The 15444-nt window shown below is 47.1% G+C and overlaps 1 protein-coding gene across 2 annotated transcripts in view; it reads left to right on the forward strand.

Moving 5' to 3' along the window:
* The window catches only part of CPPED1 (calcineurin-like phosphoesterase domain containing 1), a 145140-nt gene that overhangs the window by 90260 nt on the left and 39436 nt on the right, over window positions 1–15444 (forward strand). Inside the window, exon 3 of one of the 2 annotated variants that reach the window (XM_011961504.1) lies at window positions 5260–5685. The exons of the other annotated variant lie outside the window; for it this stretch is intronic. Within the exon in view, the coding sequence (XP_011816894.1) occupies window positions 5260–5685 (426 nt within the window). The remainder of the gene's footprint in view (window positions 1–5259; window positions 5686–15444) is intronic. 2 annotated transcript variants of the gene reach the window in all.

Genomic DNA, 15444 nt, shown 5'->3' on the forward strand with positions numbered 1-15444 from the left:
CCCTTCCTTCCCTTCCTTCCCGTCCCTCCCTTCCTCCCCTTCCTTCCCGTCCCTCCCTTCCTCCCCTTCCTTCCTTTCCTTCCTTCCTCCCTTCCCTTCCTTCCCTTCCTTCTCAACCTTCCTTTCCTTCCTTCCCTTCCCTTCCCGCCTTCCTGCCTCCCTTGCCTTCCTTGCCTTCCTCTCCTTCCTTTCCCTTCCTTCCTCCCTGCCTTCCTTTCCTTCCTTCCCTTCCTTCCCTTCCTTCCCTGCCTGCCTGCCTGCCTATTGCACTGACTAGGATTTCTAGTATGAATTTCAGTGAGAGTGTGAGATCAGACCTCCTTGTCTTGTTCCTGATCTTGGGGGAAGGCAGTTAGTCTTTCACCATTACCTATGATCATAGCTATTCTTATTTACAGATGTCCTTTATCCAGTTAAGGATGTTTATTTCTCTTCCTAATTCACAAAGAGGTTTTATTAGACAATGTATTTTAAGGCTATTTGGAAAAAAACCAAGATACTAATGTCTGCCTTAATGAATATGGAAAAAAATAAATCATACCTCTCATGGTACCACTGATACAAATAAGGATTTTGTAATTATCGTTATAATGCTTTTTACTTCCTAGTTTTATTTTGACCGATTGCATTAAAGTTTTTTTAAGTGTTTTAAGCACTTTGCAGCTTTCCACACTGCTCTCGCCATTCCCACCCAGGACTCCTCTCCATGGGGGTCAGGTGTGTGCTGACATTGGAGTCCCTATACTCTTGGCACCCACTTCTCAGCAGATACCTCTTACCCACCTTGGAGACCCCAGAACAATCCTTCTCTGCCCCTCTTCTGAGTCATTTCTTGCCATTTTTCAGAGTCTTTCCCCTTTTTTCCCTGCCTTTCTTCCTGTCCTTTATATACATTCTTTTTGTGAACACAGAACCCTGCATGAGACAGGAAACTCATTGAAGCTCTGTGTCCTTGGACAGGTTTCTATTTTTTTCTGTTCACGATGCTGGTGAGGTTGGCTTTGGCCAGCCTCATATACGATGAGACTGGGTTCTCATATACGATGGGACTTTTTTGAGACAGAATTTTGCTCTTGTCACCCAGGCTGGAGTGCAGTGGTGCAATCTTGGCTCACTGCAACCTCCACCTCCCGCGTTCAAGCAATTCTCCTGTCTCAGCTTCCTGAGTAGCTGGGATTACAGGCCCACGCCACCATGCCCAGCTAATTTTTGTATTTTTAGTAGAGATGGGGTTTTGCCACATTAGCCAGGCTGGTCTCGAACTCCTGACCTCAAATGATCCTCCTCCTGCCTCAGCCTCCCAAAGTCTTAGGATTACAGGCATGAGCCACTGCGCCCAGCCTCAATGGGACTATTTTTCAGGAAGTTCTGCTAAGTTGTGCTGTGATCTTTGTTAATACTAAGTTGTTGTTAATATTGTATGTAACCCTACAGAGATTCTGATATATGCAAATGAGAGCTTATTAAAGATCATGCAAACGTTTGCATTCAACTTGGCTTTTTGTAATCTAGGATTTACTCTTTTATTTCTAAATTCTTAACTAAAAACTATTTCTGTCCCTGGGGAAGATTTTCATTCCTTCCGAAACGATTTACTGGTTGTTAGGCACACACAGTGGGTCACTGATAAAAATGGAAGAATGTATTACATTTCGGGGGAGGGGATGTGGAAAGCAGACAGCCGACAGCTTTGCATTCTTGTTTGTACCAGACTCTAGGCATCATTATCCTAGTAGGAATTCTTACAGCCATTCCGGAGGGATGGGAATTAATCATCCCCATTTCATACACAATGAAACCAAGACTCAGAGGAACCAAGGGACTTACCCAAGGCCGTGCAGCTTGTAAGGGGAAGAGACCAACCCCAGGGCACGCTCATTCCACCGCAGCACTTGTAACTCTGTGCAAGAGGTGTAGAAAGAGGTGTAGAAAGAGGTGTAGAAAGAGGCGTAGAAAGAGGCATAGAAAGAGGCGTAGAAAGAGGCGTAGAAAGAGGCGTAGAAAGAGGCGTAGAAAGAGGTGTAGAAAGAGGTGTAGAAAGAGGTGTAGAAAGAGGTATAGAAAGAGGTATAGAAAGTGTTGGAAAAGCTACACAAGAAGGAGGCTCATCTTTTTTTGATTATTATTTTTCAACAATAGATAAAAATAATTTTTTTGAGACAGAATCTCACTCTGTTGCCCTGGCTGGAGTACAGTGGCGTGGTCTCAGCTGCTCACTGCAACCTCTGCCTCTCGCGTTCAAGTGATTCTGCTGCCTCAGCCTCCCAAGTAGCTGGGATAACAGGTATATGCCACCACGCCTGGCTAATTTTTCTATTTTTAGCAGAGATGGGGTTTCACCATGTTGGCCAGGTTGGTCTTGAACTCTTGACCTCAAGTGATCTGCCCGCCTCGGCCTCCCAAAGTGCTGGGATTATAGGCATCAATCACTACGCCCTGCCAAGAGGCTCATCTTTGCTGGAGGAAATTCAGGGAAGATGAGCTGCATGGTTTTGTTTGTTTGTTTGTTTGTTTTTTAACAGATTATTGGAGGATATTGGTGGTTTCCCCAAAAGCAGCATACCTCTTTGTTTGGAAACACACATCACGTTACCGTGTGTAATTCCCAGCTCTTCCTTGTTGGTTGCTTCCAGACAAGGTTTCCTTCCCAAGTAAGCCTTTCTTTTGAACTGCCCCTTCTTAACTTTTCTGTTTATGGTCATTAGGGATTCGGACATTTTCCATACTTGCTTCAGTTAGCAGGTGAAGGGCCATGATTAATGCCTTTGAAAATCAAGAACAGGGGATGCTCCACACCCCAGTGTATTATAAAGTCCTCATCCTGTGTCTCAGGGCAGCCAAGAGAAGTCACCCTAAGAGCAAGGACCTTAGTTTGTGACCAGGACCCTGTAGACAGCACCCTGATCTGGAGCACCAAGTTCAAATCCCTCCTCCTCCCCCGGTGTCCAGAGGAAGTGAGTCGGTGCACACACAGCTCTGAGAACAGTGCCTGGCCTGTAGGAAGTGCTAGAAAGTATTGTCAGTGATCGAATGTCCCCAAATCCCCAAGTCAGTGTGAACAGAAAGAAGAGGAAGTAAGAGGGGCCGCTTTCAGGTCTTTGAGAAAATCCAGTGAGGAAAGTGGTGATGAATCAGCCTTGGACCACAAGGGTCTCTTTGAGCGAGTTTGTTGTGTTCATAGCTGCAAAGGACTTGTCATTCCTAAACTGGCATGGGAAAAGAACCAACCAATGGAGTCTTAGAGAGGATCATGTAAGTCAACACAGATGCCTGCAGTCTGGGTTGGGCTGAAGAAGCAATGTCAATCAATGGCACCTTCGATGCAGACGGCAGGTGAACGAACCCCCAGCACCCCCGAGAGAGAGGCCTCCTGGTTTCTGGTGCAGGCAGGACCTGCTTCTCCCTAAGGCTCCCTCCATTGGGCTTCAGGCCGTGCAGCCACCTTCCATCTCTGGGGGCCAGTGGAATGCGCTCAGGAAAGGCTGGCCAACCCCTGCAGCAGGAGCTGGGGTCCGAAGCCCAGTCTGCTCAGCCTTCAGTAGAAGCAGGTCCTGCCTGCTCCAGGGACCAAGAGTCCTCTCTTCCAGGGGTGCTGGGGGTTTGTCTGCAGTCCACGTTGGCCTCATGGCTGGTCTGAGTTGATCTAGGCTGGCCCTGGGGCTCCGAATCCAAACATTCATTCCAGCCACCTGAGTGACTTCCTCGATCTTCTTTAAGCCCTAGAACCATGGAGCCAAAACCTTTGAGTTCTTTTTTTTTTTTTTTCAGTGAAAATTATACATAAGCTTGGGCAAAGGGAGGAAGGAAAGAAGGAAGGGAGAAGGGAAAGGAGGGAAGGAAGGGAGAGAGGCAGGGAAAGAAAGAAAGTAGTATTTAGGTTGGTGCAAAAGTAATTGTGATTTTTTGCCATTACTTTCAATGGCAAAAACTGCAATTACTTTTGCACCAGCCTAATATAAAGGGTTTTAAACCAAATGTAAGACTCCCTCTCCTCCCTCTCTCCTTCTGTTTCTGGATTTAACCAGAGTTAACAGTTTTCTTTGAATCTTGGTGGACATTTTATTCATAATACAGGAATATATGTGAGGCTTTTAAAAATTTATATTTGATTTTATTCCTCTGTGCCTTATGTTATTAACTTACTGTATATTAAAGATCTTCTCATAGCATTAATATAGATCGCCTGTTTCTTATCTTGATATTTATTTATTTCATTAGGGTTAAATATAAAACTATTTCAGTGAGATATTGAAATTCTGAACGCTTACACATCTAACAATGTAACTAAAAGTAGATGGCATGAACCTTGGCAGAATTACAAAAAGAGACAGATCAATCCACAGTTACAGTGACAACTTAACCAAGTCTGTCAGAAACGAATATACATCAACAGGCCAAAAGAAAAGGATAATGTCACAGAAAATTTGAACCACACCATTAACGAGTTTGATTGAGTGGAAATATGAGGAACTTGGTATTCAGCAGTTAGAGAATGCATGTTCTGCTGGGCGCGGTGGCTCACACCTGTAATCCCAGTACTTGGGGAGGCTAAGGCAGAGATTCTCTCTTGTTGCCCAGGCAATGGTGTGATCTCGGCTCACTGCAACCTCCGCCTCCCGAGTTCAAGCGATTCTCCTGCCTCAGCCTCCCGAGTAGCTGGGATTACAGGCACCCGCACCCATGCCCAGCTAATTTTTGTATTTTTAGTAGAGATGGGGTTAGAGATGGGGTTTCACCACGTTGTCCAGGCTGGTCTCGAACTCCTGACCTCAGATGATCCACCCTCCTGTGCTTCCCAAAGTGCTGGTATTACAGGTGTGAGCCACCACATCCAGCCTGATTTTCTTTTTATGAAGACAGGGTCCCACTATAGTGCCTAGGTTTGTCTCGGAATTCCTGGACTCAAGTGATCTCCCACCTCAGCCTCCCAAAGTGCTGGGATTACAGATGTGAGCCGCCGTGCCCGGTCCACTAATATTTAATCTCAGGATTGACTTCAAACCATCGCTCAGCAACATGGGGCAGGGGGCCATGTAGTCATGGAATTTCTAAGGTGTCCTGGGGAAGGATGGGCAGAGGCCCCACCGGACTTGTTGGTTTGCTTTTAGCACATGACTGCATTTTGCAGTTTCCATGTGCCAGGTCAAGTGGATTTCTAGATTACTCTCTCTTTTAATTTTATGTTAGTAAGTACTTAAGTTAGTCATTTCAAGTGAATAAGCCTCTGGCTGTGTCAGGACGTGACCCTCGCTCTTCCAGGGAAGCCGTGGCGGACGGAGCAGACGGAGGACCTGAAGCGAGTGCTCAGAACGGTGGACAGGGCGATCCCATTGGTCCTCGTCAGCGGCAACCACGACATCGGCAACGCCCCCTCGGCCGAGACCGTCGAGGAGTTCTGCCAAACTTGGGGAGACGACTACTTCAGCTTCTGGGTCGGGGGCGTCCTGTTCCTGGTCCTCAACTCCCAGTTCTACCAGAACCCCTCCAAGTGCCCCAGCCTGAAGCAGGCGCAGGACCAGTGGCTGGACGAGCAGCTGAGCATCGCGAGGCAGCGGCACTGCCAGCATGCCATCGTCTTCCAGCACATCCCGCTGTTCCTGGAGAGTATTGACGAGGACGACGACGACTACTTCAACCTCAGCAAGCCCGCTCGGAAGAAGCTGGCAGAGAAGTTCATCCACGCAGGTAGATGTCCCGGGCCACGGGTTTCAGGGAGGAAGGGCACGTCTAGAGAGGGCATTTCCAGATCCTTCTCCCGTCCCGCTGCATGTGGCAAAAAGGGAGAGAGGACTAGGCCGGGAGTTCTGATCCCAGCTCTTGGACTTGCAGACTGCATGGCTGGCTACCTGATCCTCCTGCGCCTCAGTTTCCTCATCTGTAAAACAGGAATAGTAATAGTAGCCCTCTTGCAGGATGGTTTCGAGGAGTAAATTAGAAAGGCCTCTAAGACATGGAGAATAGCCCGTAGCCTAAGTACTCAGTGTGCCATAGCTGCTCATAGTTGAAGATGGGGGTTCTGGAAGTGGCAGGAGGGGTTTATTGGGGGGAGGAGACCAGGTGGTGCAGGTGGGTATGAATGTGGCTTGCATGTGCCTTAGGAGAAGGCAAGATGCCAGGGACATCTGCTTTCACTTCTCTGGGAAGCAGGCACCTTGCTCAAGAGCAGACGATCTTTAAGAGCCAAGCTTCCCTCCAGTATTCGTCAGCTGTGACCCAGAAAATCCTGGGATGTGACTTTAGTGGACAGTTCCTGGGGCCTGATCAGTTTTCCTCTGGCAAGGTGGATTAAGTTCTCTTCTAGAATCAGGAGAGAGTAATGGATTTAGTCCCATCTTTTGCCGCCAGTCATACATGTAACACACGCGTGTACACACAGAATGAAGACGTTCTATTTCTGGAGGTCACATCTCAGTTTCTGACGGTGCTCTAAGGCACTAGCCCACCCACCTCCTTTATTTTTCTGGTAGCACCTGCCATGGGCCTTTCAAGAGAAATAGTCTGTTCTAGGTGGATTTCCTGGGTTACCAGTGTACTTGGCAAATTCCAGTTTTGCCAACAGTTGCGTCTCTTCTCTTTGTCCTCATTCTTCCTTTCACCAGGGCTTACCTTCTTTTCTTTCTTTTTTCTTTTTTTTTTTTTTTTTGAGACAAAGTCTTGGTCTGTTGCCCAGGCTGGAGTGCAGCGGCAAAATCTCGGCTCACTGCAACCACTGCCTCCCGGATTCCAGCGATTCTCATGCCTCGGCCTCCCAAGTAGCTGGGATTACAGACGCTGACCACCACGCCCGGCTAATTTTTGTACTTTTAGTAGAAATGGGGTTTCACCATGTTGGCCAGGCTGGTTCCAAACTCCTGACCTCAAGTGATTTGCCTATGTTGGCTTCTCAAGGCCACAGGACCTGATCAGTTTTCCTCTGGTGAGGTGGATTAAGTTCTCCTCTAGAATCGGGAGAGAGGAACGGATTTAGTCCCATCTGGGATTACAGGTGTGAGCCACCAAACCCAGCCGACACTTCCGTGTTTTCGAGACATTTTGCAGAAAGCTCATATAATTGGAGATGTTTTCCAGCTGTTCCATGGAGATAAAGTTAGAAAACTTCTATTAAGGCCTTTGAAATTTCATGCCATGCTTGAGTTGGTGCACAAAACTGTCTTGATGACAAGGAAACAAAGCATCAAGATGGCATGAGCACCACCATGGAGACTATTCTGTAACGGAGAATAAAGCCAGAGAGAACATTTAACGCCACTGAAGTGATTCCTTTCATATCCTATAGTGGTTTTTTTTGAGATGGACTCCCGCTCTTGTCACCCAGGCTGGAGTGCAGTGGCACGATCTCGGCTCACTGCAACCTCTGTCTCCTGGGTTAAAGCAATTTTTCTGTCTCAGCCTGCTGAGTACCTGGGATTACAGGTGGCTGTCACCACATCCAGCTAATTTTTGTATTTTTAGTAGAGACAGGTTGGCCAGGTTTAGTTTCACCGTGTTGGCTAGGCTGGTCTTGAAACTCCTGACCTCAGGTGATCCACCCACCTCGGCCTTCCAAAGCGCTGGGATTACAGGTGTGAGCCACCGCAGCCAGCCAGATCTAATGTTAGATGAGTAAAACCCATGACTGCCCTGAGTTCTTTTTTCTTGTCAACCGCATTCCTGAGTGGTATGTAGTTCTGTGGTTTTCCCATTGTAGGACGGAGCACCCCCAGATATCGAGAAGACCCACAGCTCTAAATTTATTTATGTATTTATTTACTGAGAGAGTCTTGCTCTGTCACCCAGACTGGAATGCAGTGGCGTGATCATGGCTCGCTGCAGCCTCGACCTCCTAGGCTTAAGCAATCTTCCCACCTCTACCTTCTGAGAAACTGAGACTATAGGCACACGCCACCATGCCCAGCTAATTTTTTAAATTATGTGTAGAAATGGGATCTCACTGTGTTGTACCTGGCCGGGCTTGAATTCCTGGCCTCAAATGATCCCCTTGCCTTGGCCCCCAAAAGAGTTATAAATTACAGGTGTGAGCTCTAACAGAGCACCCTTGGGAGAAGCCTGTTGACCACCCACCAAGGGCCCTACAGGGTGGCATCGTACCCATGATGCCCCAGCCCCCTGCCCACTCAGAACTGCAACCCCTCAAGCTCAGGAACCAGAGTTGTTGGCAAATCACGGGCTGGTCTCTTGTCTCCAGTTATCCCAGCTCCCAGAGACTTGATAGCCACAACCAGAATGGCAGTTGATTAATTTAGGGTAAGCCTGCAGCCCTGGCCTCTGCCCCAGCAGTGCTTTCTCTTCCCGTAGGCAGAGCTACATGGGAAGCCCAATTATAATCAGGAGGCTGCTTGGTAGGCGTGAGACCGAGCAGGGGGGTTAGTTTCCTTATTCCACTCTCAGTGACATCAGGCGCTGGAATCCAGTGGCTCCATCTCCGGAGGAGCTCACTAGCTGAAGGCACTTGGTCATTTCATGTCCCTTCAATTGTCTCTGTAGCCTGTCCACTGTCTAATCTGGGTCCCAGCAGCAGCTCTGCACAGTGCTTCCTGCTCTGCTCTTGCCCATTCTAGTTCATTCTGCACCTAACAGCAAGATGGGCGTGTAACTGACTGCCCAGTGTGAGGCTTCCCTTCACCCCCAGGTCTGGCCCAGTTCCTCACTGCAGTGTCCAGGGCCCTGCTCAGTCACATCCGCCTTCCCCTCCGGCTGCTTCTGGTTCACCTGCCTAGGCCCACTCAGGAATTTTTTGTTGTTTGAGACAGAGTCTCACTCTGTCACCCAGGCTGCAGTGCAGTGGCATGATCTCCGGTCACGACAACGTCTACCTCCCGAGTTCGAGTGATTCTCCTGCCTCAGCCTCCCGAGTAACTGGGATTACAAGCACGCACCACCACGCCTGGCTCATTTTTGCATTTTTAGTAAAGATGGGGTTTCACCATGTTGGCCAGGATGGTCTCAAACTCCTGACCTCAAGTGATCTGCCTGCCTCAGCCTCCCAAAGTGCTGGAATTACAGGTGTGAGCCACCATGCCTGGCCTCAGCATTTTTTTTCTTGAGATGGGGTCTTACTATGTCACTCAGGCTGGAGTGCAATGTTGTGATCATAGCTCACTGCAGCTCTGGATTCCTGGGCTCAAGTGATCCTTCCACCTCAGCCCGCCAAGTAGCTGAGACTACAATAGAGCACCACGATGCCTGGCTAATTTTTTTTATTTTTTGCACAGATGGAAGGCTCACTGTGTTGCCCAGGCTGGTATCAAATTACTGGCCTCAAGTGACCCTCCCGCCTGGGTATCCCAAAGCGCTGGGATTATAGGTGTGAGACACCAAATCCCACCTCCCACTCAACTTTGACACCTTCTGTATAAGGCTATCCCCTCCTCTGTGCCCCAAGTTCTTCAGCTTCTCTTATCCCAGCACTTGTCAAATGGATTTGTAAGTGTTGACTTGTCTGAATCCCCGCTAAACTGTCAGCTCCCTGAGGGCAGGGACAGGGTTATATTCAGCTATGCAGTTGGGAGGCGTGGCTCCGATATTAGCTCATAATAAATGCTTTATCAGTATTTGTGGAATGAATGAATGAGTCAAAGTCTTTGGGCCAGGTGTCAGGAGTTCACATGAAGTCAGGAGTTCGAGACCAGGCTGTCAGGAGTTCACATGAAGTCAGGAGTTCGAGACCAGGCTGGCCAACATGGCGAAACCCTGTCTCTACTAAAAAATACAATAATTAGCCAGGCCTGGTAGTGCCCACCTGTAATCCCAGGTACTCTGGAGGCTGAGACAGAAGAATCACTTGAACCTGGGAGGTGGAGATTGCAGTGAGCCCAGATTGCGCCCTTGCACTCCAGCCTGGGTGACAGGAGCATGTTCAGACCATCAAGTTCCCAACCCGTGGCCTCTGTGGCTTCGGTCTTACGGAAGCCACTTGTGCCTCTCTCTGCTCTGGTCCTCAGGCTGGCTCTCCGGGGTCACTCATCAGTCTGTCTCTCCCTTCGCAAGCACCCCCTCCCACTGCTTCCTCCAGGCAACACCTGCGGGTATACAAAGACGCCTCTTCTTGGCCACTGGCCTAAGGGTCTTCACCTAAACCTGCTTCACAGAGAAGGCCAGAGAGATGAGAGCCCTTTCCGCAATTCCCTGTCAGTTTCCGCGGCCTGCCAAACCAGGCCCTTTGCTGGATGACCTTCCAAATGCAGAACAAATCTTAGGCAACATCAGAAAGAGAGATGAGTCAGATGTGGATGCACTCTACTGCAGGCAGAGACTTGCTGGGCTTGGAAGCTCAGGTAGGTGGGCGCTCTTGGGGGCTGTACGCATCCATGACTCAGTTATGCAGAAAGCGGCTCAGGTCACAACAACATAATTGGAACTCATTTTGGAAAGCCAGAAGTTCAAGTGATATTTTGTAAAATTCATTAACTTAAAAGCTGGGATAAAATTGGGGGTGACGATGGCAGCTGGTATTTAATATTGCCTTTGGTTTTTTTCTCCCTCCATGGCAATATTATTCCCTATTACTGTTTCAGTCTCATTTATCTCCTTGTGCTGAAATGCCAGTACTCAAAAATATGTCAAAAGCTCATCAGAATATCAGGGTAGCTTTTAATTATGATAATTGTGTTGTTATAAAATATCCTTTTAAAGAGCATGTCTCTCCCCAAACCACCGTGGAGGTAAAACCCAGCTTTCTTCCAGCAAGCTTAATGAATAATTCTGAATCATTGTGTGGGATGAATAAATGATTTAATAATGAGCATCAACAATCATCTCTCATTGTTGCATTAATTTTTAAAAGTGGGATGAGGTGAACGAGGAGGAGGGATGTCACTGTGCAGTGGACCACCAGGAACAGAGGGGTGTGCTGTGTGAACCGAAGCCTGCCAGCCTCCAAGCTCAGGTTTCCCTAGAAACAGATGCATCCTATTTCTACTTTTGAAGTTCAGTAGAAAACCCTCTTTGTATGATACAAAAACACTGTCAATAGCCGGTACAAATAAACAGTTATCAGGGCAGGACAGATATACCGGTGTGAAGTGGCACCTGTTATTTTCTGTCTTCGTTTCCCCTGCGTGAGGATAATCAATTTCATCACATCCAAGGGATGTAAAAATTGGTTTTCCCCTTAATTTGCCTAGTACCTAGTTGGAGTAGCAAAGACAGATAGTAGATAGTGAAATCTTGGTTGAACCGGGACATTGTCTCTGTCCCTTATGCCTCTTTCAGCAGAGGGTTAATATGTGATCCATTTAATATGGATTCCAATTTAGAAACTCAATCTTAAAAAACAAAAGCTAGCTCTTTAACTGACCATGTTTCCCTTGATGTCTTGATACCTTTTCTTTTTTTCCGTTCTCAGCAGAGAGATTAGAACTGTGTATTAGAGAGCCCAGAGCAAATTTGGCAATTATGAAAAATTCCAATAAGTTGATCTTTCCTGCAAAAGTTAATGAGTCATTTCACAGAATTAGAGTTTCATTTCTAGTATTTATGCTTTTTTAGAAAATGAGAGAGAGAGAAGATAAATCTTAGCCCATGGTTATAATTTTAAGATTTCAAAGTTTTGGCCAGGCGCAGTGGCTCACACCTGTAATCCCAGGACGTTGGGAGTCCAATGTGGGTGGATCGCTTCAAGTCAGGAATTCAAGACCAGCCTGGGCAACATGGTGAAGCCCCATCTCTACTAAAATACAGAAATTAGCCGGGCATGGTGGCGGGCACCTGTAGTCCCAGCTACTTGGGAGGCTGAGGCAGAAGAATTGCTTGAACCCTGGAGGTGGAGGTTGCAGTGAGCCAAGATTATGCCAATGCGTGCCAGTGTGGGCAACAGAGCAAGACTCCGTCTCAAAAAAAAAAAAAAGTTCAAAGTTTTAAAGAACAAAAAGGTCAGGTTCCCAGAATCGACTTTATAGGAAGATAAAACATCAAATCCTGTTCTGACAGCCTTTGAGCTATATTGCAATCACTTGTTTAGATCCTGATTCCTCCAGGAAACAGAAGCCCAGCCTTATTCACCTCTGTAAGGCCAGCCCCTAGCTGAGCGTGTCATATAGTAGCTCCCCAATAAGTAAATAGTGGTTAATAGAATTGAATTAAGCATGATTCAAGTCTACTTATCAGCAGGTAATATCCGTATCATTGTGAGTTAGTTTTCATGAACTGACTTTTTTATGGTGGTGGTGGGGGACAGAGTCTCAGTCTGTCACCCACGCTGGAGTGCAGTGGCGCCATCTCCACTCACTGCAACTTCCGCCTCCCAGGTTTCTCCTGCCTCAGCCTCCCAAGTAGCTGGGATTACAGGCGCACACCACCACGTCTGGCTAATTTTGTTATTTTTAGTAGAGACAGTTTCACTATATTGGCCAGGCTGATCTTGAACTCCTGACCTCAAGTGATCCGCTTACCTTGGCCTCCCAAAGTGCTAAGATTACAGGCATGAGCCACCACACCCAGCCCACAAGCTGACTTTTTTATGGGAAATGCTTCGCCTAGAGGGGTCAATAGAACTTTTCTGTAAAGGGTCAGCTAGTAAACATTTTGGGCTTTGTGGCTCTATGGTCTCTGTAGCAACTACTCAACTCTGCCTTCATAATAAGAGAGCAGCCACAGACAGTGCATAAACAACGAGATATGGCGGTGTTCCAATAAAACTTTATTTACAGAAACAGGTGGTAGGCCTGCCGGTGATAATTTTCCAACTCTTGGCTTGGAGAAATGTTCCCATAACGGGGTGACGCTCTTGCTCTCCCCAGAACGTTGTCCACATTCTGTCTGTGTCTAAGTCTAGGATGTATCTGACGACCCCATTGTGACAACTGCCTGACTCACGGAAGGGTCTGCCCAGCACAAGCCTCCTGAAGGTTCTCAGTGGAGGGCGTGCCTGGGTGAGGCACATGCTCCCCTGAAGACCAGGATGTGATTTGGGAATGGAGTGTGGATAAGGGGGTCCATGGTGCATGTAAGATGTCTAATAATTGGGTGATCAGCTTCACATGTATTAGAAAAAAATAGAACTATCTTATCAATGTAAAGAAAATGATTGAATGATCACCGGAGCTCAGGAGTTCGAGACCAGCCTGGCCAACATGGAGAAACCCCATCTCTACTAAAAATACAAAAATTAACTAAGTGTGGTGGCACACACCTGTAGTCCTAGCTACTTGGGAGGCTAAGGCAGGACATTGGCTTGAACTCGGGAGGCGGAGGTTGCAGTGAGCCGAGATCGTGCCACTGCACTCCAGCCTGGGTGACAGAGCAAGACTCTGACTCAAAAAGTAAAAAAAAAAAGAAAAAATAAAGAAAATGATTGAGTAAATAATAGTATGAGTACTGTGCAGATAAGGCAAAACTTGGGGATTTGTACAGGGGGAATTAGTGTCTTGGCTGGTGGGCGGGGGGTCCTGTAACCTGGCAGGTGAACAAACAGGATTTGGCTTCCTAAGTTGCTGGGGATAAGTCACTAAACATTTCTCTGCCTTAGTTTTCTCACTTATAAAATGAGGGTACTCACGCCAACCTTGTCGAGTTGGTGTATCCCTTAAGGGGAGTCGTATATAAAATCAAAAAGACAAGTCAGGCCAGGTGCAGCGGCTCACACCTGTAATCCCAGCACTTTGGCAGGCCGAGGCAGGAAGATCACCTGAGGTCAGGAGTTCGAGACCAGCCTGGCCAACATGGTGAAACCCCCATCTCTACTAAAAATACAAAAAATTAGCCAGGCGTGGTGGTGAGTGCCTGTAATCCCAGCTACTTGGGAGGCTGAGGCACGAGAATCGCTTGAACCCAGGAGGCGGAGGTTGCAGTGAGCCAAGATCACGCCACTGCACTCCAGCCTGGGTGACTGAGTGACACTCCATCTCAAAAAAAAAAAACAAGTCACTTAGCACCATGTCTGGCTCATAGTGAGCACTCAGTAAGGGTGTGTTTGTTGTTCTGTGTGATCCCGAACCGTTTGGGGAACCCACAGCAGTTGACTGTGTTTTATCCATTAGCTAGACCAGCATGCTTCTCACCCCTGGGGTGCTGGCGTCCTTCTTGCAGGGTTGGTGAGAATCTCCAGGACAGGCGGGCCTGGTTTGGGGACATGCCTGCTGCCTGCTGATATAGCTGTGTAGATTTGAAACGGAAATAGTGATCAACTCTGCTCAAAATTCAAGCTATAGGAAGTAAAGCTGGACAAAATTCTCTTGGCTCCTGGGATATGCGGGAAGATAGACGGTTACAGCCAGTCTGAGATTTTTCAGGGTAGATGAGGAATGCGTGCTACTTTTAATTTTAACAAAAGGGGGTACTGGTTTAAAAGGATGGTCATCATTGAAGTAGATGAAAAATTCTGACGGAATTTAGTGATAAAATTTAATCCTTTGTTTATTTTTCAAAGCACACGCCTGTTTCAAAAGAAAAAACTTTAGACAAATTCAAGTTCACAGTTTAGTTGAGCAAAGAATGATTCGTAAACCCAGGCAGACCCTTAACCAGAATAGAGGCTTAGAAAGACTCTAGCACAGCCAAATGGTGAGAGACTTGTGGACAGAAAGAGGAAAGTGACCTACGGAAATCGGAAGTGAGATACAAAAACAGCCAGATTGGTTACAACTCAGCATTTGTCTTATTTGAACACAGTTTGAACAGTTGACTGCCTGTGATTGGCCAAAACCAGAGATTGGCAAGAGTATGTTCTATTCTGTTTACACATCCAGTTCACTATGCATACAGAGAAACCTTTGGCTGAAATTAAAATGTGTAGGAAGGCTGGGCATGGTGGCTGACACCTGTAATCCCAGCACTTTGGGAGACCGAAGCAGGAGGATCGCTTGAGCCTAAGAGTTCAAGACCAGCCCAGGCAACATAGTGAGACTCCATCTTTACCAAAAAGAATTTTTTTTTTTTAACTAACCAGGCATAATGGTATGCACAGGTGGTCTCAGCTACTCAGAAGGCTGAGGTGGGAGGGCTGGTTGAGCCCCGGAAGCCAAGGCTGCAGTAAGCTATGATTGCACCACTGTACTCCATCCTGGGCAACAGAGCAAGACCCTGTTTCAAAAAAATAAGTAAATAAAAATAAAGTATGTAAGGAGGCAGCTTGAGCCTCAATTTAATTTAACATACCTCACCAATTAAGTGTTAGTAAACACACCTTTGAATGTTTAGTTTCATATTTTTTTTCCAAATATAACAGACCTGTCCATAGGGCAGTGACAACCATGTTACAGTGCCCTCCCATTTAAAATGAATTTTTTAGGCTGAGCATGGTGGCTCACGCCTATAATACCAGCCCTTTGGGAGGGCGAGGTGGGCGGATCACCTGAGGTCAGGAGTTCAAGACCAGCCTGGCCAACATGGTGAAACCCCATCTCTACTAAAAATATAAAAATTAGCGGGATGTGGTGGCACATGCCTATAATCCCAGCTTCTTGGGAGGCTGAGGCAAGAGAATTGCTTGAACCTGGGAGGCAGAAG

Source organism: Colobus angolensis, unplaced genomic scaffold (assembly GCF_000951035.1).
Source record: "Colobus angolensis palliatus isolate OR3802 unplaced genomic scaffold, Cang.pa_1.0 Scaffold116, whole genome shotgun sequence".
NCBI lineage: Eukaryota > Metazoa > Chordata > Mammalia > Primates > Cercopithecidae > Colobus > Colobus angolensis.